The 26,624-nt window shown below is 38.6% G+C and overlaps 1 protein-coding gene across 1 annotated transcript in view; it reads left to right on the top strand.

Moving 5' to 3' along the window:
- Positions 1–26,624, top strand: part of srrm4 (serine/arginine repetitive matrix 4) — a 72,580-nt gene that overhangs the window by 31,011 nt on the left and 14,945 nt on the right. The window contains exons 2-3 of the mRNA XM_044330579.1: positions 16,177–16,317; positions 26,541–26,624. Of these exons, the coding sequence (XP_044186514.1) occupies positions 16,177–16,317; positions 26,541–26,624 (225 nt within the window). The remainder of the gene's footprint in view (positions 1–16,176; positions 16,318–26,540) is intronic.

A 26,624-nucleotide genomic window follows, 5' to 3' on the forward strand; every position in this document is an offset into this window, starting at 1 on the left:
ATGCAGTGTAGAAGAGGGATATAAAATGTACAGAAACACTGTGTGTGTGTGTGTGTGTGTGTGTGTGTTGATAAGGAAACATTTTATTTATTTATTCATTCTGCATATCCAAAATGTAAAAAGGGGGGATTTCAAATGTACAATTTGTCGTGCAAAACCTGCTCTAAACAAATTTGTTGCAAACCCAGTCTTACCAGTCTAAATCATGATGTTGGGCTGCAACATAAACCTCCCAATTAATTCAAAGGATAGACAGGTAATAAAACTTCCATCTGTGTCTGCTGGTACAGCTTCAAGAAAAAGAAAAAAAAAAACCCCACTCATATTATGTTTTATGAGACATTATAAATTTAATGCAACTTTTCATGCATTTCCATAACCTGCAAATACAGGAGTTAAAAACAAAAGAACAAAGTAATAATAAAATGAAATATTAGCAGATAAAATTGAAAGTGAGAGCACAAAGAGACACAAATTATAAAACAATTTAAGACAAGACTAAGGCTAAAATAATGTGATTTTAAAAGACATTTCAATAGAACATGGTTTCTATCCAGCAGGTCATTCAAGAGTCGAACTTTATAAGTCAGTTCAGATACACAAAAACTTTATTGTAGATAAACAATCCAAAAGAGATGCATAAGTACTCAGTCAATGGCAAAACTACTCTGTTCTGCGCTTTGAAGCACAGAAAAGTAAAATGAGTACTTAACCCCAAAGGAGGGGTCAGAGGACAGCACCCTTGCAGCTGATAAGCATTCAGTTTCTCCCTCATAGACACTTAGATGACTGGACCACCGTGCCACTTCTGATTATACCATATTGTGTCGGTTTCCCCTCTTATCCTGTGCAGGCTAACAGCATTTCCGTCTCAAAATCAGATCATGTCCGTCAGGCAGCCAGGAGCAGCCACGCTGATTAGCATCGGGGGGGAAAGATGGGTGGAGGAAGGGGAAATCAACGGGTGTCTTGATTACTCTCTGTAGTCGTCGCATACTGCATGCCCTGCTCCAACCCTAAGATGATTATTTTAGCATAGCTAATTCAAGTCTCTTTAAGAGCCAACATTTATGAGACACACTTCTACCGACGCCTGCACACACTCCTACGTAGATATGCGGTACATACATGTATGTATAAAGGGTAGCATGATAATACTGGTTCCACAAATTCCAGTCAGCAGTGGACTACTACCTTCAAATGCTGTTGTGTGTGAGTAGTAGACATGGTGGGTGTAAGAAAGAGTGCTGAGAGCAACAATGTCTAAAATTGCCTCTCTAAGGATGCTGGAAAGAGACATGAGTAGAGATATATGACAGAGATGGAGACAATGCAAGGGACAAAGAATGCAGCCAAGTGAACAGAAAAAAAGCAGAAAAAAGCAGACAGAGATGTTGAAGGAGAGAGATTACGCTGAGGATATGACACCCGTGGCCCGTGTAACAGCCCACAGGGTGTAGCAGCAGGCGTGGGAGGAGGTCCTGACTTTGATACACCACAGACAGCGGGTGTTATGGGACTGTAGAGCAACTACTTGCAAAACTGGGACTCAGCTTCTTAGACAAGACTCAAATAGACAGAGACAGAAGGTTAAAGCAGCACAGAAACGAAGACGAAGAAGCCTGGAGGTCTGATACAAGCATATGAGTAAAGTGGGTGAGTTATTTGGCTGGAGACAGAGAATGATGCCATCCACTAAGGTACATTTATAGCATCAAAAATGGTGTTAGGTCTGCTGGATCTGTTAAGATGCTGTGCCTCCATCTGCCTGTGCGCCACACCTGGTAGGTGGCGAAGAAGGAGCTGTGATGAGAACAGGAGGAAGGAAGGATCATGAGTATAGTTCACATGTTCATGTCTTCACAGCAAAACCAGCATGATAAGACAATGCATAATGGGAAAACTAATAGCACAGGTGAAGGTGTCAGGTAATTCAAGATGGTTTTGAGCCCAAAATAATCCTGCTAGTTTTATGATGCTATTTGTGTCTATGTTTATGCTGTGCACTTATCTCAGTCATGGTCCTGCAAATTTAACATGGTTTTTGTAGTTTAAAAAGGAAGCTTAGTCTTTACATCTGTTTTCTCTATGCAGGCAGTTTTAGATTTAGAATAAATTGAATTTTGTGCATCAAATCATCAGCTTTGCGGCTAAGAGGTAATTTACTATACATATGTTTAATTTGTCATTTATATGGGACAGTGTGGACTGACTGCCTGAGAAGGAAGAGTGAAAACACACCATTATCCAGGCATCCAGATGTTACTTGTGACATAATTTTAAACCAGATTGCTCACTGCTCCATGAGGACTTATCAATACACAGGACAGAATAAAGGGGGGGGGGGGGGGGCTCTTTCTTCAGAATTATATTACATTTTCTATTCCACTGACATTATTTATCTAATGAGGCAACAGAAACTGTGAAATGTGGTCATAAGAGGGCCATCATGAATAATTCACATGGGCTATTTTGCATTGTAAAGGGCGTCACAGCAAAGGATGAGGTTGAAGGAAAAGAAAGGGAGATGGAAAGTTGAGATTAATGGAACATGTTGGTCCATTCTAAACCCGCTAATTACCAGCGTAGATCTAGATCTTGTCAGGAGTTCCTTCACTCTCTCTCCCACACCAAGGTGTCGATTGCCCCATTGAGTTTCATTCTGCTTGTCATGGCCGGCTGCAAACCTGATATGTTTACTGACACAAATTAGTGTGGAACCTGAGCAGCTCATTAAGGCAGAGGGGAGATTGAAATAGCAGAGTGTAGGGCCCCAATCTGTTCGCCCATGGAGGGTTGTGCATCTAGACAGGTGTGTGGAGAAACCCATAAGTTAATGCTAGGAATTATTCCCACAGAGCAACTACTAGACGTGATGGTGGATAATTGGAGGCAGAAATGGGAAAAGGCAACTCACAGGGTCCTTAATGCACAGAGCTATGGCTGATGGTCTGTCAAGCAGATTTTAAATTAGCTTCAGTGTCATGGAAAAAGTTATTTACGGTTTCCTTTGCAGTTGCTGGTAAATAATACTTGTTTAATTGGCTGATTAAGTTTCAGCCAGATGGCAGTTTTATTCCCTATTTATGCTCTCAATTAAATGGGAGAGGTGTGCTGCAAAAGTTAAAACAGTTGTTTAGTTTCTCACAAAGATAGTTTCTTCTCAAAAGCCCAAAAGTCACATTTGAATCAGAGCAACTGAAATGTCCAATCCTGAACCCATCTGTCAGCTGCTGTTTGAGTGGTGAAATTAGACCTCACTTAGAAAAATAAGTCTACTTTCACGGCATAGACTGGCAGGCCCATTTCCGGATCTGACTTTTCTTGAAAGACTTGACTCTTTGTCTTCTTCTTTGGTCAAACTCTGCAGGAACACCTTCTGTCAATCACCCAGAGGCTTTTTTATTTTCCTTAGCAGCTTCCTCCTGGCGCCTTGTTCATCTCTGGTGTCATAGTTGTGCTAATTAAACACAGGGTGCACAATGATTATTGCTCGCTGCACTCCACATACATTAGCATCTGCAGAAGGCTCTTCAGTAATCTCCTTCACACAGGAAGAAGTGCAATGAGGAAGTGTGCCTCACAAGCTGCTAATTAAACCCAACTATGCCTGCTTCCCTCCCTCCGCCTTCACACAAAGAACCCTCTAATCACTTCTAACTCGATTTGGAAACAAGTAATTGATGTACATGCAAGGTTTATGATGCGTGAAAGAGGAGAAATACTACCAGTTTAGATGTTAACAGTCTGAGCTAAGAGGAACATGTGACGCCAGAGTTATTCGTCTTGTCTCTAAAATAACGAGGATTTTGACCACAAAGGGCATAAGGACGATGGCAACGGTGATGATGACGGCAGCAGGATGATGATGGCAGTGCCACAGTGTTGGCATTCATATGAGGTTGTGGGCTAATCAAGAGTCAGGCGAGCTTTGTTGTGCATGTTTCTGTTGCTGGGGGCACAGTCTTTATGCCTGTGTTAAAATCCCTTTGTTCTCCTATTGGAACTGAACTGGTGCTGATTACTCCGTTGGCCTTTGGCTCCGTGCTCCCCACTGGAATAAACTTCGCTTCCCATGCCAAAAGCGGCTTGTAACAGGAATGAAATGTAAAGCAGTTGCTACAGGGAATGGTGCCATCTTTTTCAGAGCTTCAGAGCTTCAGCCTCTAATTCACAGGAAAGTGCTGCTGCCTGAACTCAGCCATGAGCTCACTCTGTTAAAATATTTACATGCACTGACGCATACATGTGACCATATTTGACTTGTCACTGTCCAATAAGACATTTCCTACTCATCTGTGCAGCAGCAGCAGCAGCAGCGTACGAAGACGTTATTCAAATGTTAACATTCCTCAACATTCCTTCCTACAAGTTCTCTCCTCCTCTTGGCCTGTAGTGGCTCCTGTAATGAACCACAGCACAAACAGCTCTTGTGAATGTGAGTGTTAGCGCTGTGATTTGATTTGATTTTAGCTCTACAGAGAGACGGCAAACAGAAAAGAGCTGCCAATGGAAACCAGCAGGTTTTCCCAAGTCAAATGAAGCCTTTAAGCTACGATGCACACAAAAATGTTCATTCTCCAGTTGATGTTACATTCCTCATTTACATTTGTCTGGAGAGGAACATCTAGAGATATTTTAATTTTAATGAGATGTTCTGACTTTAGTTCTATGGCTCGGAGACGAGTGTTGGGGAAAGAGTGGCCTGATTTTACTGACACAATGATCATTTTTGTGGTAATATTTACTTTCTCCGTTATATGTAAGTTATTACTTTGTCAAACCAACATTAGTTATATTTTTTTTCCTCAAAGTGGATTAATTCTTTAATGTGCAGTATTTTAAGACATAACAGCTAATTAGCTGGAGAAATACCTTCTGGCTGTTTTCAGAGTAGCAAGAAAGAAAAAAAAACTTATTTCTAGCTGCCAGAGCAGGCAGTGAGGAGATTATATCAGTGTTGATGCAGTAAAATTTTTGTTTTTCTGAAAAACAGTATGTTTGCTGTATTTTATACTGTATTGCATGTATATTCACTGTTTTTTGAGAGCAAGTATCTTAAAAGGACTGTCAGGAGTTCTCCTTTTCTTATGAGTACAGAGTAATTTTGTGACTTCAAAAGTTGTTTTGAGTATTTTAGTCATGTATGGCTTGTAAATTTGCACCTGTAGCTTCATAACATGTAAAATTATCAAGCAGTGATTTCTTATATCCTACTTTTTAGTTTTTATTTGACTTGGGTATAGAGCATTAAGTCATTAAGGCTTATGACAAATTACACACTGGAGGCTGAAAGAGGCTGAGTTGTGCCATTGCCCTAATGAGCAGCCATGTTAGGACCGAGTGTTGAGGTCAGAGGTCATAGTGTTCTTCCTCTATCGATCCCGCTCCAACTTCACCTGTCAGACAGCTTCGCTTAGTCTCTGCCAAGCAATTCTGTCCTCACACATTCAGTGGTGGGAAGCAACTATTTACTCAAGTACTGCACTTAAGAACAATTTTGAGGTACTCGTACTGTACTTGAGAATTTCCATTTTATGCTACTTTATATTTCACTCCACTACATTTCAGAGGGAAATATTGTACTTTCTACTCCACTTCATTTATTTGACAGCTTTAGTTACTTTTCAGATGATGATTTGACACAATGGATAATATAACAAGCTTTTAAAATACAACACATTGTTAAATATGAAACCAGTGGTTTCCAACCTTTTTGGCTTTTGATGTCTTACAAAAAGCAGTTTGTAGTCAGGGTCACATTTCAGATGTCTATGAGTTGTTAACAGCTCCATCAAATAGTGATTTTTCCCTCTCAACTTCTCAGATGGTTTCAGTAAATGCTCCAATAATTCACCAAAAAGCAAAGATTCGAGAAAAAGTCCATTCTTCTCCCATTAATCATCTCACGACCCCTCAGATTTATCTGCTGACCCTTTGGAGGGGACCGACCCCTAGGTTGGGAACCAAACTGGCTAACTGTATATGAAGTAATTCAAACTAGCTCCACCTCCAGCAGCTACAACAGTTAAATGCTGCTGATGCAATGATGTTTAACAATCTAACAATGTCACTTATAATAATATATCAGTCAGAGGGACAAAATTAGTACTTTTACACTACTATTTTTAAGTACTAATTGCTGCTAATACTTTACTATAGTTTTACTTAAATAGGATTTTTCATGCTGGTCTTACTTGTAATGGAGTATTTTTAAATTGCTGTATTGGTACTTTTATATACTAATACTTAATACTTCTTCCACCACTGCACACATTATAAAGGCAAAGTCTTCAATTGGACACTCGTGTAACTACACCAATATCTTAGAAAATGAGCATTTTGGGTATTTCTTTGGTGGACGAGATTGGAGGTCATGGAGTTACTTGTGCATTATTATGCATTGACATTTGAACGGAGCCTCACATTTACACAATTCTGCTAGTTTGAAGCGGTCAGTCGTCAAGATTGTCGTGAGCTTGATGATTGCTTTAGGCAAATACATTCTGAACTGAACTGCCTCAGTCACACTGGCATTATAATTGTGCAAACATTATTTCTATTAAGGTTTCTGACATGTTCAGAGTATTCTAATCACCCTGAGTAACCTTTGCTTGGAGTTACAGTTCTTAGGTAAACACTTCCCTGGCTGGAGGCGCAGGTCTGAACCAATCGACTCATTTGTTCAGTTTGAAAGTGATTGCTGCCGAGTGGAGACTGCTTTAATTTGATTGATGTGTGGTTCACCAAGCGGTGGATTTGGTTGTAATTACTCTTTGTGCTCACCGTGATAAGGAAATTAATCAAGCCATTATGTTGCTCCCATTTTATCATCAGGACACAATAATTGAATAAACCAACCTTACTTGTCTTCAAAGTCACTCTGGCTTGCAGCGTACATACCCGCTGGAAAGGTAAAGGGTTCGCTATTGCTGAGTGGCGAATAGTGAGGTGAGGATGTTCAGTTTATTTCATATTCAAAGACAATGTAGTCTCTTTGATTAATAATAAGAATAAGAATAGTCAGGAATAATCAGGATCCGTTGTTGTTCAAATTTAATCACAAAGCCACATTATCAACTATACATCGGGGGTAGGACCAAATAATCCACTTTGTTTTCAACAAATAGGCAATGAATGAAGCTCAGTGAAAATTGTTGAAAGAATTAATTATTGATACATCATGAACCGTCAATTAAAATAGAAAACAGAAAACACACACCCATCATTACATAATTACAGCCTAATTCTCTGTCAGAGCTTAATGCTGGAGTTGGATGGAACAAACTAGCAAAGAAGGAAAATAGCCCAGAGCAACTGATGCCTCCTAACAGGGGCTGAACAACTAAATCTTTGATGGTCACTTCTATCATTCTGACTTCCTGTCATGCATTGTAAGGAAGAGGCTGCCAATTTGGGGCAGATCTCAGCCACCCAGAAGGATTTGCATCTGTCCTTGCAATTTATTCTGGCAGGAGGAATGTCACCAAAAATCTATTACCCATCTGCGCACGTTTGGGATGTTCTGAGAAAAATTACCTCCACCGGGAAGGGAATACATGAGGTGGTTTTCTTACCCGTAAGAAAAGAAACAGCACTTTCACATGAATATACTTGTTCCAGGGGACATGACAATCCCCAGACTGCTTTCCACAAGAGCAGCAATTAATCACATGGCAGCATATGTGTTCAATAGTCAGATATCTGAGAATATACTTATACAATAAATGCCAGCTCATTCAGAAGCTCATTTAAATGTAAATACTTCCTGATTTTTTTGAATGTCTCTCCATGCGTTTGAAGCTTTTAGTGCAGAAATCTCAACGTTTGAAGGCGGCTTTAGTGATCAAGTGGTGGGGTCTTTTGCTTATGTGTCTAATTGATTGAAACTGCTTGATTACATGCTCGTCTTTATGTGGGTCTTCAGCTGAATGATTGCCTCAAGATCTCTTAACATTTAATCATTAACACTTCACCCAAAGTGTCCACTTTGCATTGAAAAGTTTGAACAGGTTTTAACAGGTTTTAAGAGACTTAAGAGTTCGCCTGGTGAGGGATGTGTTTGATTCACTTTGCTTGGATTTAATTGCTTGCTTGTGTCCTTTGGGTGATGATAAAGTTGTTCTTGACTCGAGTCTGAAACTGGCGTAAACACTCTCAGTGTAAATTAAAGTGCCTCTGGACCACCCTGTTTGGGTTTTAATTGTGGTAGTAGATCATCTCTTTCCCTGGTAATTATCTTAACTATCATCACTCCTATAATAATGATAATCAATTGTTGCTGGCTGTTTTGACAGGGATAATGAAAAGTTTATTAGCCTCTCTGAACCTCAAGAGTGAGTGGGGAACTCTTAAATCATCTGTGGGACTGGGGAGACAAAATATAAACATCCCTATTTCCACACACTTTCCTGTCACTTCAACAAATTTCTCCTGATCCCTGAGAGGATGAAGGCCATGCAAGTCCTTCCTCAGTCTCCATTATCAGCTCCGATAGGCTCGACATGTTTACAAGATTGTAACTCAGAACAGAGCTCCTTAATTAAGTGCTAATTTGGAGAATTTGGCAACCCTCCACTCTGTATAATCAGGATGTTTGGATTGTTAGACTGAGGACCACTCCATTGTGCACAGTAATGACATTTTGCATTTAGCTCAGGAATTTTTTCTTTTCCTTTTTCATTTATTTGGAAGTTATGTATCTTGTAGGAGTTCTGCAGTAAAAGTCAACCTTTATCTTCAATATGATTTCTTAACTGAGTCTGAAAGTATGCATGCTTCACTAATCTAGAAGGAAAAGAAAAATACTGAATGGTAATTTTACTTCAGTTTGAAATTCTCCCTCTTGTTAGGACCTCTTCAGGTGACGCGTCATACATCGATCGGCTGATGTTGTTTTCCTGTTTTGCTTTAGGGGTAGCTGTATTGATCCTCCGTGCACATCCCCTAACTTGTTTGCCACACTTGGTTATTCACTTGCTCCATTAGCCGTGAATCTTCACAGAACTCAGCAGGTCAGAGCAACTATGAGGGTGGCATGGTAACCAAAATGACGGAGGGTCGATTGGTATGGATTTTTGAAAGCTGGCGTCTACTTCTGCACGCCAAATATCAGAAATTAGTTCTTGGCACAGTGGAAAAGCCACTAAAACACCATTAAGATCATGATGAGACACGAAACCTTTACAATTAGCAGGTCACCTATTCTACTGGTTCCCAATCTGGGCTTGGAATGATTATTAAAGGGATCAAAAAGACAACAAAAAAGATTTCTGTTACACAAAATCATGTTTACTTTTCAATGATTTTTTATAGTTTTCTTTTCCTTCTTCTTCTTTTGAAATACTGGATACTTTTACCTCTTCAGGCCTCTAAAAGTCCCTTAGATGAGACTATCAGAAAAGGGAAATGATAACTTATGTCCACTCTAAGACCATAGCCTGTAACGTGGGGTCATAAGTACTGTATGTGGAACCATTAACCAGTTCAATAGTCAAGGGATACTACAAGACCACTTTTAAATGAGGAATACTTTTCCCAAATTTGCATCAAGAGCACAAGGATAATGCGGTGTGTGCAGGTGCTGAACACATGGGTAATTAAAGAAAATTAATTGAACTAAATGGACTTTAGAAGCAAAGGTTGTGAGGATACACAGATTTATGCTGACAAAACAAAACTATAAGGCAGTACATTTGTCTGTTTGTGCTTTCAAGAATAGATGAGATCACAGAATGGAAAATGTACAAATGCCCTTTGAGTGTCTCTTAATTGTATCTTGTAAGATCTCATTCATGTCACAGCAGGGTTTCTACAGACACAGGGGTCAGAGGGAAAAGGCCGAATTCGAGTGCTTTGTGTTTTGTTGTGTCCCCGTAGATCCCCCAGACTCATCCAGCATACTGGAACACCCCAGAAGGGTTGCTGAAGCAAACTGTCAAGTGTTTTTTTTTCTCATGCTTCGAGTAAAAACTTGATTTGAAATAGAAGAGAGCAGATGAAAACATAACTTGCAAAATGTAATTGGGGCAGCTGAGAATGCAATTTGTGTTAATCGCCGTTGTGATTTTGACACATTTTTTAATGCAAACACCGTAGCTGTGTAGCACTGTTTTGCTGGTTAGTTTAATGGCTGCCTGCATGCCTCTCGCACACCTGTACAATGTCAGCTGATGTTGTGAGTTTGAGCCCTCCGACAGCGAGCCGGTGTTGTGTAAAGCAGCTGGCAGATTACTGAGCAGCTCCTGGCAGATAGCGTGGCACTTTATCTCAATTTTACATCGTCAATGGGGTGTGGACAATGAAACTGTACACAAACTATGATGATCCTCCTGTGGCTTTGGCAGTTGATGATGTTTCATGAATATCTCCGCACAGAGCTGGAAGTTCAACAAACAAGCAGATGGTTAGCAAGGAAAAAAAAATGAAAAGGTTAGACATGTTTTGCCTTTCCTTTTCTCTGTTGACAATGTTACACATTTTTCATTAGGGCCCCAATAGGAAAACTATGATCCTACATACACATGCACAAACCATCTCCTGAGAATGTCATTCATAAACTAATTTGCATTAAAAATATAATTGCCCCCAGATTGTTTTCTATCAACATAACAAAGATGGGTCCATACTGAACATATCTGCAAACTACATTAAATATTCATACTGAACAAACCTGTATTTTATTTGTTTTCTAAACAATATTCTCTTGTGGCACCCAAAGCATTAGTATCCATTTTTAAGGTTAGGTTTAGGGCTACAACTAATAATTATTCTCACTAATGATTAATCTGCTGATTATTTTCTTGTTATTTAGTTGTTTTCTCTCTAAAATATCTCTCGAAAAATGCCTGTTGTAATGTTTAAGAGTCTTGGTTTCTCTGATCATCAGTCCAAAATCAAAAGATATTCAGTTTACTATCATCTACAAGACAGATAATCCCCAAACTCTCAGAAGCTATTTTTGCTTAAAAAAATGACTAAAACAATTATTTGATTATTAAAATAGTTGCCAATTAATTTTCTGTCGAATGACTAATCAATTAAATGACTAATCGTTGAAGCTCCAGTTAGGTTTAGAAAACTAAAACACTTGGTTAAGGTCAGGGAAAGTCCAAGGTGGCTTGATGCATGATAAAGGATGCGTCCTCTATTTCAGTAAAACCATTATCTGCTAACCTTAAATAATAAGTCTGATGATATTTTATATTTTTTGTATTTGTCAACAAATTGCATAGAAAATCCATTTGTGTATGTATGTTTATGTGTATTTGTTGTGATCTTTTTCATGGGATTTGTAGACAATAAGAAAGAAATATCACAAGACGTCTCCTTTAAACAAGTGTTTTAGCAGTCTAAGGCTAACAACATGTTGGACACAGGGTGCAAATGCTGGACTCTGGTGTCAAAGTCACATGTATAGTGCCCCCAACCATCAACCCCCAAACTCCTTCCTATGATTTGTGCATTGTAAGACCGCCACACTTCCTCGATTGGCAAAATCGTTAATGCTAAAATTAGCATAAAACAAAGGGATGGAACACACACATGCCTGCAATGCACCCATCCGAATTTGGAAACACATAACGGTGATAATCACATCCACACCCTCTTAAACAAAGCTTTGTCTTCCTGTTTGCTGCATGTTTTTTTTTTTTTTTTTTTACACCATCTGTCAGTATTTGTTACCCATCCACGTGACGATGAACAGCAGCGATGTATGATGAGCAGAGAAGCCCCACGCTGAGAGGAGTGAGACTCTCCCTCTGTGACAAAGACTGAAACAGGAGCTAGTCACAGCACAGTCACTTCTCTCTGCCTCCGATGACAGCATTACTTGTCAGCAAGGGAGCAATAAAAGTGCATACATGTAAAGTATGACACACATGATGAAAGGGAGAGGTCAAAAAGTCAAGAGGTGGGATGTTGGCTGTATCTGCAGCGTTGCTATATTCAGGCAATGGTTTCAATCAGCGGCGTTCCCATCCTACCATATTCCAGGGGGGGATTTTAATGGAGCTCATCCCAGCCTATGACTCCATTTTACCTGTTTTATGGTAAACAAATCCAGTCAGGATTTTGGAGGATTACTGTCCACGTAATTCTTCATTATCAAAGTACTCTCACTTAATCCGCTCAGTATTTGCATTCATTTAAAGCTTTTTGCCAGTTTGGTTTACTTTGAATTGTCCCTTTAAAAGTACTTTCAACCGCTGCCTGGTTATGAATTACAGCTACAAAAAGGATTGTCCATGCTTGAGAGTTTGCGTGTATGTGTTTGTGTGTGTGTGTGTGTGTGTGTGTGTGGAGTGAGCGAGGGGTGTTGTTTGACAGATACAAACGGCCAGCGATAAATCCAGGTGCTTATAGCTTGGAAAGTTTCAGCCATAAATTGCAGGGCCGGATCAAGGGAATGTGCATCTGTGATGGTGAAATCGATTTCATTTAGAACTCATCAAACGCAGCTCTTAGAGTGACAGCAAATAACAAAGAAGCAGAGAGGGGGCCAGTAAAAGGAGCTTTGGGCCACTTTCCACTCCTGCTTCATTCAGGGACACAGGAACGGAGCGTTCAACGGCACAAATGTTTTTTGTTCTCTTGTGTCGAGTAAATTGTGTATATTGTTCAGATCTCTGCAGGAAGTACGACACTTGTATTACCACTGGCTGGAACATCAATATCTTTTGTCAGACTGAACGAGTTCAGCAGCCAAAGATCTCCATGGACAATTAAGGTTAAATAAATTACTATTAGAAGCAGGGAGGTTCAACAGCAAACTAGAAAATAGTTCTTACAATAGTTGTACTGTTTTACTGTGCAATGTGTCCTTTATATAATGAGCTGAAAAACCTGCTTCATACTGTGGGTGTGAATTGACTGAGATTTAGCTAAATCCTTGTGTTAAATTGGATTATTTATGAAACAAGTTTTGTAAGAGTATTTTTGTTGCATGCACAAATCAGGATGTAATGTGATGTGTTTTAGGAATCCATAATATCCACTAAAGGCATGAAACTCCAGTATGTCCGTCCAAGAGAGGGATGGCCCTTAAAACGGAGACCCGTTATACTTGACTGCGTAGTTCTTCAGGGCTGAAACTAATTATTTTGATATTTGAATAATATTCCAATTACTTTCTAGATTTATTGATTTGGTCAGTGATATGTCAGGTAATGATGAAAAATATCCATCACAATCTCCTAAACCCCAATGTGATGTCATAAAAGCAAGTTTTTTTTCTGACTAGCAGTCTCAAACCCAAATATTTTCATTTAAACATCACATAACACAAAAACAAGACAAGTCTTTGTACAAAGCTTGGAAAATGACTAAAATTAATATTCAATGATCAAAATAATAATACAAAAATAGAGATTGTTCTTCTGACTATACATTTGACTAATTGATTAATTTGTTTGTGTTGTCAGATTACTCTTGTCCTGTCTGACAGAGACAGAAAACGTAATATATTCACAATCAAGTTACCTTTTTGATTTGACTATTTTGTTTTATTTCATTTTGTCTGGGTTTTTTTTTTTTTTTACATTTGTGTCAGAGCCTGAAGTACACATGTACTGAACATGAACACATATTGAAAGAAACATTCAAAATCACAGTAAATCTAAATGCTAATACATTGCAGGAGGAGACAGGGGAGGTGCAGAGAGTTAAATTGCTTGTGTGCTCCCTGATGACTTCTTATGTGTCCATTTTTGTGTATTGAAAATAAATTAATAAAAAGGTTGCTTGGTAGGTCTGTGGTATTTATAGCCTGACAATCCACCTTAACAAATCAGTAACAAGTAACGCACTACATCAAGCTGAATCAATCTCAGCAACGCTTGTCACCATTTCCATTTCCATTTCCATGTTTCTGTTTTTTTTTCTCCATGAATGTGGCTAGTGTCACAACACAGGTAACACTGGTAAATGAGTTTGTTGTTAGGTTTAGGGGGATTTCATTACAACTAGGACTTATGGTAATACCAACTACTAACAGTCCATTACATACAGTCAATGTCTTGGTTGCCAATCACCAAGAAAAGAATGCAGGTCTTACTTGAATTACTAGCTAGCTTCCCGTCATCGTTGCACTCATCCTCTTCTCGATTGGACAGCCGTGCATTGAGCTTGACCTTGGTTTTAGTTCATTTAGGTTAACAAATAGACACAGACAGAAACAAAATCAAAAATACTTCAAGGATGAGGGATATCATTCATTGTTCATCTCGGTCTAAATAAAAGAGTTGCTCTGTGCATTCATCTGCAGCGAGCCACTCTCAGACATCCATATCTCTCCTTGCGTCTTCCCTCAGACAGGCTCATATTACGTAAGATGCACCCTCTTGAAGCTTGGCAAGAAATGAAAATGTTTGCAATACAAGGAGTGCCCACACACTAAATCAAAACTCCTTTTAATTTTATAAGGGACGTTTCGACCGACTACAGAAGAAAGACCAGTAAATGAAGGTGAAGAAGATAGAAAGCGATGACTCCTGTCATCTGTAGTTGTTTGAAATGTCGCTAACAGAATTAAAGGGAGCTTTGATTTAGTGTGCCGACACTCCTTGTATTGCAATTTAATAGATTTTTGTATTGCGCACTGACCCCACTGAGATGTGCACATGACTAGTCTGACTTATTCAACAAATGAATATGACCAATGATGAATATGACCAATGATGAAAATGACGAATGATGAAGATGACGTTCCCGTTTTTAATCCCGCCTACAAAGCTCTGATTGTCTCTCCAACCAGAGAAAACAGCCGTCAATGAGCATCACACCAAACTTATATGAATCACTGAACAAATGGGACAACACAACAGATTTGTGCGATGATTCAAAGGTCTGCAACCAGACTAGGCGACATTTCACTCTGCAACATAAATGAATACCATCAATAATTATATAAAATGAAGACAGACGATATAGAGGCACAACACTACTGATGGTCCTTCTGTTCAGAATTCAGCTTTAATTAAATTTAATGAAATGACTCATTTGTCACTTTGTCAAACATCTTCAATATCATGCAGCAATCCAGCAAACATTATAAGCAGAGTTTCATTTGCATCTCCAACAACAGTAGGAGAACATTAGCCACATCACCAAGATATTCAAAGGTTCCTCTTCCTAGCCTCCTTTATCAGACTAATCATCCTACCAGTGGCTGACTTTATCTCTCCTATCACCTTTCAAATACTCGGTCATGTCGGAGCATCCAGTACGCCGTTTTTTTTTTAAAAATTTTATTGGGTCCCTGCCGGGGGCAATCCCTCTTATGTAGAGAAGCAGAGGAAAGCGAAGGTGAGGAAGATAGAAAGCGACGGCTCCTGCCTGCTCGTCGCTGGGGGAAGAGGAGGAGGCGGCGTTGACGGCCTAATCTCTGGCTCTGATTATCTTCTCATTACAATCAGACGGGAACCACTCGAAGAAGAGGAGAATGTGTAATTACGCTCAAATCTCCCATGACTAAAATAGAGGATAATAAGCAGGGCTAGAACTGTGTGCTCACATCTAATCATTCAGTTTATTTAGTCATTCGTTCTGCAGCCGCATTTGTCTGTCAGTGGAGATTTTTGGGAGGTTCAGGTGGAAGTGGATGAAGTACTAAACACCTGACTTATAGCAACATTATTAGAGAGCCAAAAATAATCTGGCACAATTTTAAAACTGCAGGGAATATGCTCAAATATGAGACTCAGTGTGTGTATTCTAGACCATTTTTGTATCTTTTATTTTACTTTTATTGACAGCAAATAATGAAAAATGTATGTTTATCAGGAATTCAAGGAGAACTATTCTTATGACCATGCATCTCCTGTGGCCGCATGTGCCCAGCACGAGATAGAAAACTCCATTTCCTAAAATGTCAGGGCAACTGAAGCATGTAAATAACTACATTTCAATTGACACCTCGATTTGAATGGTAAATGGCTGACCTCCAATTTTCCCAGAGAATTGCTGGCAGGGAGAAATGGAGGGGAATAAAACACATACCCAGTAGACCAGAGGGAATAAGGCTAACCAAGCATGCTAAATCCTCCTCGCTATTGTATGATGGAAGCGTTAAATGTGCGGACAACAAGAAAAATCACTTGGAAAAGTTCTCATGAGAAGGCACAAGAGCAAAAACTTAATCCTGTTTTTTCTCTTTTTTTTTTTCTTTCCTCACAGCTCAGAGACAACAGCCTGCCTGCCGCTCAAGACTGATGAGAGGAAAGGGGTGGACGCGGACACCCGGTTGGACGTCGCAGACAGAAATGGTTGCATCAAAGGAAAGGGACGCAAACGGCACAGTCATCGCAGGGTCAGGAGGTGAGTGAGTCTTTATGACTTCACAAATGCCCGGCAGCAACGCTTGAAAACCATCAAGCAGATTTTCTGAGTTCAAAGAAGGAGAGCTTACAAAGAGAAAGTCAAGAAATCGACGTCCTTTAAGATTGTAGATCAGAGAGTGAAACGTTTCTGATGATGAATCAGGTTTTTTTTTGTTTTGTTTTGTTATGTTTTTGGAGGTGATTTCTATAGACTACTGTGCGGATGATAAAGCCTTTTAACAGTACACCAAAACTCCTTCAGGGCTTGACTCTCAGTGAGAAAAGAGAGTTAATCTCTATATTCTGTTGGAGAGGATGTAAACAGTCTTATCAGGTCAGACCCAGTGGGGAAATACAAAGATTTATTTTATTTTATTTAACCTTTCTTTAACCAGGAAAAGTCTCATTGAGATTAAAAACCTCTTTTACAAGAGTGTCTTGGCCAAGACAGGCAGCAGCATTAACAGGGTTGCAGAAATAAAAAAATAAAAAAACACGACAATTTACAATGAAAATAAAGAATGAATTACAGAATCAAATCAAGGAATTCCACATTGTGTCATTCAGATCCTCTCTTTCACCAACACCTTGGGCCAAAACTCTCCTTCGCACACTGAGAACAATGTTTTCTTCTTCTTATTCTGAGGTGGGGAAAAAAAAGCATTTCAAGCAGATTTTTTTGTTGTTGTTGTTTTTGAAGAAAACTTAATTAATCTGACACCTTCAAAGCTTTTGCAGTTACACAGCAGGAAAGCAGCCAGTGATATGTAAAACACGACTGAAGGCACATCTGAGGTGTTCGAGAGGATCATAAACATGAATCACATCTCTTTGGATGAACATTACCCAACGGCTGCTTCACTTTGTTTTTTTTTAATTCAGCAGCGAGCTCACAGGAATCATGCAGGCCTGTGATAATCATTTTTCGGGTTTGTTTGTGCAAAGAAACATCTGATAGAAACAGCAAGGTGAGAAAGATTTATGTGTTTTTTTATCCTTGGAACTGAGAGCTTTTTCCTCGAGTGGAATCTACACTAGAGGACTTCTCTTTTCAGTAGCTCCAAATGACTCATAGATATATAAAGTCGTTATCAAAACACAAGTACTGAGGAGTCACGGGAGTTGACGTCAGTAAAGTGGACACAGCGCGCTTATGTTTACCAGCTTTTATTCCTAAGCAAGGATGCCAAAATGTGACAACGTATCACGTCTCTTTATCAATTTATTTACTAGATGACAGTTTAAATGATCACCTTAATCATTTATATCCAGGCTTTGCTGTTTCACTATGTTGCAACTCAGCTCGTTTAATATTATTTTTCATTAAAGTGTATTTATCTCTTCTAATTTTGGCAGAGACACAGGGGGAAAGTTTTGCGTCATGTAATTATGAGACAGTGAGGTGCAACCCATGATGTCCAGTTTGGGTAATACATCCATAAGTCTGAAGGCCTAACAGATGCCAAAACACTGTGCAGCAGTTTATAATGCTATGACACAGGACTTTATAGCTCTTTTCATGGTACCAATCTTTGTCTGCCATCTCCATGATTGTGATTGGGTGGTAAACAATACAATTACATTGTTCACACTAGAAATTAATTTACTAATAATGTGTCCTTGAACTAATTCGATTGTCCAACCAGGATAATGTTGAACTGGTTCAACTTTGTCACCAAATAGCCCACTGTGCCAGTGCAGTGTTCTCATTAAAATCAATGAGGAAATTATATATTTTATGCAGACTATTGCTAAAAAATGATAAATCCAAACTACCATCCAAGTGGACAAAATAAAATATCATTGACTACATATTGAGAAATACTGAAGGCTTTCTGAATTACAGGTTTAAGAGTGGGGTCCCAAAATTCTTGGAAATGTTAAATATTGTTACTTGTCATTATAAATCAGTAGTTTTTTTCAGTAATACCTGTCTAATCCCCTTCAAAGTACTCTCCTTGAGATGCAATACACTTGTCTCGGTGCTTCTCCTGGAAACATTCCCCGTAGTCGTCTTTTGTCACCATGTCTCCTGCGATTCTTCCTAGATTTATTCCACAGTGGCGAATCTTCTCCCTTTCAGTCCCAATTTTAGTTTCAACCAAGTTGTTGACATACACTAGCAGCAAATCCGATAACCACACCCTACTCCTGTGCTATCAATGACTTCCGGGAATTTTTGGATCCACCCTCATATATTATTCACTAAGAGAATCACATTGAAGAAGTTGGTCTAAGACACTTTGAGTATCTGATAGTCATAAGAAACAATCACCACCAGATACCTGTTTGTCATTACCTTTGACCACAACATCAGCAGAGAAGAGGAGGATCTGAGAGGACACACCAGCAATATCCAGGTTCACAAATGCAACCAAGAATTAAAGAGATGCTTGATAAATATTGAGTTTTTGTTTATTTGTCTCTATTTTACAATAAAAGTAAAAGGGCTAATGAGGTAGATTGATTTCCAAATTCTAGTAGCCATAGTAATGCACTCTGGTACAAATCACTGTTAATAATGATGTTTTATGGTGTGACAACTCTGTGGTTAAGGTCTGGTTAGGTTTAGGCACAAAAACACTTACTGTTAGAGAGATGATGATTAAAAGGATCACTTGAAACGTGGTTTATACTTCCTTAAAGTTATGCAACCTTTGTCATCATGGCAAAAGTAAACACCTCAACATTACGTTTTTTTTAAAAATATCCCAACTCGTGGTTGGTAACAGGAGGAAAACGGTGGTCTCCTGCAGCAAAATCCACTTTCTGTCATCTAACCATCTAGCCACCCACTCAACCTGCTTCCTTCAAATCATCTTATCAGGTCTCCTTATATTGACGTCATCTGAACTGTGTCACTTCTCCACGTCATAAATACTATGTCCGCTAAATTTTTGTCATTTTTGTCAGCTGAATTTTAGATCTATACTGTTGTTTTTCTTGTGAGGACGGGCTGCACCGCAAGCTGCTGCCTGAGAACAGTTACCTCCATTGAGAGAGACATTTGTTCTGCAGATTGTTATCTTGCTAATTGGCCAGCGGCAGCCCAATTTAGCAGAGCAACCAATGTTAATTATAACATGAAACCACAAGCCACTGATGCTGACTTTCTGTAGAACCAGTAAGTTAGCGACAGTGAGTTTGAGAAAGTAAACCAAACCTGGTTCACTAGAAAAAGCCTCTGTCTATAAAGAGCACAGAAATAAATCATTTCCATTAAATTCTGTTGAATCGGAAAACCTAAAAACCTAGAAACAGACAAAGTCCACCTGATCACAACTGTACTAAACACAATACACTGCCTATAGATACATATAAACGAAATACAGCACAATACAGTGCCTGACAATTTTATCACCAAGCAAGTGATATATATTTTTTAATATAATGACATATCTAGGATGTAGTTACATGTATTCATTTATGGTATTCATACATGATTGCAGCCTGGAAAAAAAGCAGAACGCTCTTCAGGAAAACAGGCTGCATTCAGCATTGAGCATATTCTCATCAGATGTCCCCAAATCCCTTTTTTCATACACTATTGTTTCGCACAATCACCATTCCCAGTGTAGCTGGCAATTGACTGCTCTCTCATTCTCCCTTTTATTCTCTCCACTTCATCAAAAGAAACTGTTTCTTCTGTCAAAAAATAAAAAATTAAAAAAAAATAATGCCTGCAAATGCTTGCCTTGTGCTCTCTTACTACAAAGCCAGAATAGTAGAGGTGTTAATGAGTGACAAAGCGTTCTCATTACCAGGAGAGGGTACTTGGGCTTGGTCTGTCTAATCAGCCCTAATGCATTTCAGTTCCTAATGCTCCCAAACTGCCGACTACACCAAGCAAGGCCATTTATTATAGCAAGACAGTCTTCTGCATCCAATGAAACAGGCACATAGTCTCCAGAGCTCTGTGGTCGCATATATCAAGAAGGAGTGCAGTTTGTCAATGTCTGGATGAGTCCTGAACACTCACCTATGTGCATGACCTGCTGTTTGTGTAACATGGAGGTACATTTCATTGAATTTGATGCATAAATGAAAGGATTACCCTGAAATAAGCATGAAAGTGTTTAACAATGTGTCTTATGCAGCTACTACTTGTAGATATTTTGATATGTTCCAACCAGAGCTAAAATAAGCTTAAGTCTGTGCTATTCAAATATAATCTGGATATTGGTAATGTTTTCCAGAAGATTAGCTGACAAAAGCAGAACTTTCCATAAACACCGGCTGCCGGCCAAACAGGCGAAGTCCAGCCGGCTACTTTATTATATTAAGTTTTGATTCTAATAAAATAGTTTTGATTAACAAGTTGCAATTCTCAATGCATGTACATTTACGGCCACTAGCCTCCGCTTCAAAACAATGCAAGCATGATGATAGAGAAAAGTGCCTAACTGTCTGTATCAGTCCCACCACCTCTCAGCTGTGCACAGTTGAGAGGTTGTGTCCTGCCGAGTAGAGAGCGAAGAGTTGCCTTCAGACAAATATTAGCAAAATAATTGATGACAAAAAAACACATTAAGTATCGCATTTATTGCACAGACAGGGGACATCCTCATTAGACGGGCTGCTTCGGAAAACACCGGTGGCAGCAACTTGACGATTGGTCAGTAAGTATTAAAAAGTCCACTGAAAGCACTGTACGTTTACGGGCTTAGTGAATGGACAAATGAATGGATTATCTTTATTTACATTGTACTTTTTACAGCAGAGCCATCTCTAAGATGCATTGCAAACACACAATAAAACAGGCAACACTGTCAAAGTAACAGGCCTGTGTCATGTGAGGAAAATGTAGCCTTAGCCTCACACTCAGGATGACAGTGAAGATGAAAATAAAGATGAGTAGAAGTTGATTTTATCCAGTAGATTCATATGATTTGAGTCCAGTGATTCAAATGTTTTGTTATTTTAGAGTTATTTTTGGCATAGGTTTATTTTTATAAATAATTTAATTTAAAACCAATGCACAGGCTAGATAAAACATTAAAAACATGTCCCCCCTTAAAATAACCTTGTTTATTTTCATTGAATATGAGTGCATTTATGTTTCTAGTAAAACAATACATTAACCATCATTGTAGCATTTCTTGATAAACCTTAAAGTGAAGGTGTCAATATATAAATAAAAAATAATAAATAAGGTCTAATGATTCTTAATGTCAAAGTTTTGATCAGTTATGAATAGTTTTAAATGTTAATAGCTATTTACAGACTATGTGCACTAAAACACACAAGAAGCCTAATTCTCCTTTACAATAATTCACCACATGTTTAAAATCAGGTAGACAAACTCATTAAAACATGTAAGATCAGTCTATATGATGGAATAGAGGCATTACAATGTGCCAGAGACCACCAAATTTTGGTTTTTATGGATAAAATTTTTCTCCAAGGAAGCATGCCCTGAGAACCCTCTAGCTGGCTACATTTTCCCATTGGCTGGCTACTCCATATCCTTATGGAAAGCCCTGCAAAAGCATGTAAGGTGCAAAATTCATTATCTTTCACTTACTGTTTTGTATTATTCTAAAACTTTTTTGGTTTTATTTTTTATCTCAAATGGCAAAAATGATTTATCTGTTTTTATCCATTCCTCTTCAAAGTGCCTTTGTTGTAGCCCCAGACCTTTGAATCTCAAATTTTGCCCAACGACTCCAAAGACTAGTGTTGCTCTTTTATATGGTTGTTTCCATGGTTGGAATTAGAGTGGAATTGATTGTTGTTTTTTAGGTCATTCATACGCAAAAACACCACAAATTCAGTGGTTACAGCTTCTCAAATGTGAATACTTGCTAACTGTCTTAGTTTTCTATGATCGTAAACTGAATGTCTTTGAGATTTGGACTCTTAGTCAGATAAAACAAGAAATATGACAACATCACCTTGGGCTCTAGGAACTTGTGATTTTACTAGTTTTTTTCTAGACTAAATGATTAATCAAATCATTAAGAAAATAATAATCAGAGTAATTGATAATGACAGTAATTGGTAGATACAGCCCTGAACTGGAGCTTCTGTAGGTACAGTAAGGTCAACTAACAGTACCAGAGCCCAAATGCCCCCAAAATTTGGGGAAATGGGTAAAGAAGATCCAATGATTAGTTGTGTCTCCCTTGATGGAGGATCGCCTTGACAGCAGTATGGGGTGCACAACATCAATAAAATAAAAATAACATTTAAATGAGCATAGCTTTACATATCATAAGTAACATCTTACTTTGATTGTAATGATAAACCCCAAGATAACTACTCCTAGCTGCTTTAAATACATCCTTTGTGTTGACTGAAAATGATATGATGTGGACAGAAACAGTCATCAGTCATCATCAGCTGCATCTGTTGATTCATATAACAGGTCAGTGTGTCTGCATGTGCCCATACATTTCTCTGTCTGTGCAAGAGTAAAGGGACATGTTGGTGTAATAAGAAAGTGCCTCATGTCTCCATACCAGCTCACTCCTCTCCTTTATTTACTAGCCTGCCATTAATGATGTAAATACTCCATCTCTCCTCCATAAAATTCACATCAATTCACTTCACTTTCCAGTTTTTGCAAAAAAGCTTATTTTCCACATCATTATCAAAGCCACGGTAAAGCTGCCCGAATGAATTGTAGTCAACAGCATCTTCTTGCACATCTCTGCTTTAGTCTGTATCGCCCTACATGCACGCTCACGCCCTCCTGCCTTTGCTTCTTATGAATTTCAGTCGGTCTGTACATGAAAGGCACATTCAATGAGCTTGTGGTGCTTCAAAGGCCTTCATCTCCATTTCCACATCAGTCATTTTCAGCAAGCAAATGAAGTGAACCTCTGGACAGCAATCAAGCTGGTCAACAGATGGAATCTGACACTTTCCCTTTTTTTTATAATGACAAATTCACACTTTCTGAGAAGAATGGTTGGAATATACAGGAATATTTCAGGCTAGCCATGAGTATGTGTGTCAGTACATATGAAAAAGTGTGCAGACATGCTGTGTTTGTTGAGCACAAAGGTCTATTTGAGAGCAAGTAGAGTCTAAATAAAACAGATTTTTGTCATTGTTTGCTAGTAGAATCAGTAAAGAAACCCGTGTTTATGTTAAGATGCCCTCACAGCCATAGCATTAGCTTCTACTAGATAAGCTAAGGACTACAAATCAGATGTACCAGCTTGGGGACAGAAAATGGTGGAAGGTACAAAGGTCTACACCTAAGTTGATGTGATCAGTCTTAAAATCAGAGTTCTAGACTGCAACTATTTACAGTCGCTGGTTTGGCATTCCTAACCCATAAGGGCTTTGAGTTTGATTTGGAGGAGGTCTGTTGAATAAGCAAGTGTCATCATGATAATGTATTTTAACTGTTTAAACTGCACCAGAGGAAACTCAATTTACCAGTTACTACATAGGGAGCACTACTCCTTGATAGTTTTATTGATCATGAAGAGCACTTCTCAGACTGTGAAAGCAGTTGGGGGGGGGGGGGGATGATGAGATGTCTTTGGACTGAACCAAACTGAGGACATTGCTGTTCATGGTCAGAGTCCCAAACCCATGGAGGCGCCCCATGAATAGGAATTTTTGACTGAAACCCTGCATTGCAACTTGTTTGCCTGATGTTTGAAAGACTCATTTGCATTGCAGTGAGGGTTTGATGCCACTTAAACTACATAATGGATAGGTGGTAGAGATCAGAAAGATTTTCATGTTTACGACTTCTGAGCGATCATGTCATTGGACCACTCAATGTCAGAGTTGTTATATATCAGGTTATATAGCATTATATACAAACTACCTTAAACACAGAGTTTGGCTGACGAGAGACCGCCAAATTGGATATATGAGAGCTTTTGAATTTCCCAGTTGTGATTATGACATGGATGTTAATAAGAACGGTATTAACAAATGGGTAATTGTGGTATACAACATAACATGAGCACAGCATAATGAAAGGTGCAATTTAGTTGGATTATGGGAAGTATAGGATTCAGTGTTTTGGGAGTTTAACCCATACCAGGTACTTAAAGTCTGGATAACTGTCTCTCCTTTTGCTTTATGAAGATGCGATACTACATCACTGGAGTACACTTTTAAGAATAACTTTGATTAAGAATTCTACTCTCCAACATGTACCTTGGTGATAAGTTATATGCTGCAATATCAAGAGCATAAATAAAAAAATTCATTTAAAATGTCTATTCAGTTCTGCTATAAAAACTAAATTACACATTTATCAGGCACCAGGCATTGCTGTTCAAGAACTAATGTTCATCACATTATACGAAAGCCTTTACTTTGCTGAAATGTTAAACTATGTATCCTGCTGTGTTGTGTATGTTAGAGTGTGAAACAGTAAGAAAGGGAGAACAAAGGATAAGGGCCCATCAAACATAGAAGACTGCTGTGAAGTCGGCTATAGGCACTGACAGTCCACGGCATGCAACAAACATCTATCTCCCCTTCTGAGTGCAGCCGTGTCGCCATCGGTCTTGACTTCAGTGAAGCACACTGGCATTCGATCAGTCTTCTGCTTTATACCAGTCTGGAGAGGATTTCATCATCTTGTTGTGATGGGATCATCTCATATGGGACATTCAGCTCGCAGATAATCTTGTTTATGATTGTTGTGAGAGGGAATCAAGAAGTATTTATGTGCAGTTATGTGATGCCAATGATGAGTCATGAGGATTATTTTACCCCACCCATTTTGTTTGGGGGGTATTTGTCTGCAAAGAATTTAGTAAAATAAATTACAGCAAACTCCCAAAGAATATATTTTTTGTAGTATTTTGTAGCTTTCTGAGCAGGTAGGATCTCCAACCCATTAGGTTCTATAAAAATAATTGTACATTTGAACTTGTCTCGGTTTGACCTTGTAAATGTCTGAACTTTTGGAACCAATTCCACAAATATTTGATGTGGATTTTCACAAGCTGTGCAGACTTTTGTAGAGCGAGTTTCACACTTACTTGGTATGAAATTCACAGAGAAAACTGTAAGCAACAGTTTCGTTATATCATAAGTGTTTCTGAGCAAGTTCTGACACATTAGAATAATGTATTAATGTAGCTATTAATACAGTCTGTTGGAGTTCTTTGCACTGCTGTGATCATTTGGAGTGCTCACTCACCATTTTGAAACTGTGCAATATGAGGGGGTCATATTGCACACTTCAACCTGTCTGTCACGGACAGACATGGTGTCATTTGAGCTCAGGTGATTCCCCATAGTGAAACACTTCACTCTGTTATCAAAGAACCGGGGATTACATTAAATAACTCAAAGTTTTATTTGCTCAGGATTTGATTTCTCCAGAATCTTCCTCGACTCCAATTGAGTTTCAGTTTATTTGCACAGGTTAAAATCCAACAAAGACACACAAATAACATTTTAAAAATTCATGTGCAGGGACAAGAAAAAAGCCCAGATGGGCGTATTTATTACCTCTACCTCAATAATATACATACTGTATGCTCATATATGCTATGTATGAAGAAAAACAAATTGACACAGTTAAAAACTGGATTATAAAACCAAGATTAAAGCCTTTTTTAAAAAAAATGCCCTGAAGGACTGTAAGGAGGAGGAAATTTTAACCAAATGAGAATAGTAGTTCCATAAGTTAGGACCCCTGTATCTGATGAAGATTAGTTGACTGTCTGGTTGAGTACGAGTGAATCTGAGTTCCTTACAAAATAAGACCTGAAATGACTTGGAAGATTTTCGTACTTGAATTGTGTCTCATATATAAAAGTATCTACAATGGAGATGAATAGAATTCCCTTTGTGGTGCTCACAGCAATTAAAAAGCCATTTAAAAAATAATACACCATAAACTGGTTTCATAGGTACTATTTCTTCAGCATAAAATGGTTCAAATGGGAAATAATATTTAGAGCACAACAGATGAAATTCCATTAACTTCCATTGTATTGGGATGGCGCTAGAAAGATTTTTTGAAAACCTGGACAAATAAAACAAAACATGTCTAGAGACCACTGCAGGTAAGGTAAGCAGGCAGAAAAAAAATATTCAGATGAACTCTAGGGTGTAACACTTTAAGTAAGAGCAGATTCAATATGTAAGTCCAAAAGTCCAAATATTGGGAGTCAGAAACTATAACTCACGTCCAAAAATGTTATTACCTCACTGCTGAGATTTGACATTTCACATCCCATCCCTGGAATGAATACAGAAATGTCCCCTCTGCTCTATCTCTGCTTGCAGGTCCTCCTTTGATGAGGAACTCTCTCCTAGGCCCAAGGGGAAGAAGAAGAAGAGAAAGTCCGAACGGAAGAGGAAAAGGAGAAG

The sequence above is a fragment of the Thunnus albacares genome, chromosome 2 (assembly GCF_914725855.1).
Source record: "Thunnus albacares chromosome 2, fThuAlb1.1, whole genome shotgun sequence".
Classification (NCBI taxonomy): domain Eukaryota; kingdom Metazoa; phylum Chordata; class Actinopteri; order Scombriformes; family Scombridae; genus Thunnus; species Thunnus albacares.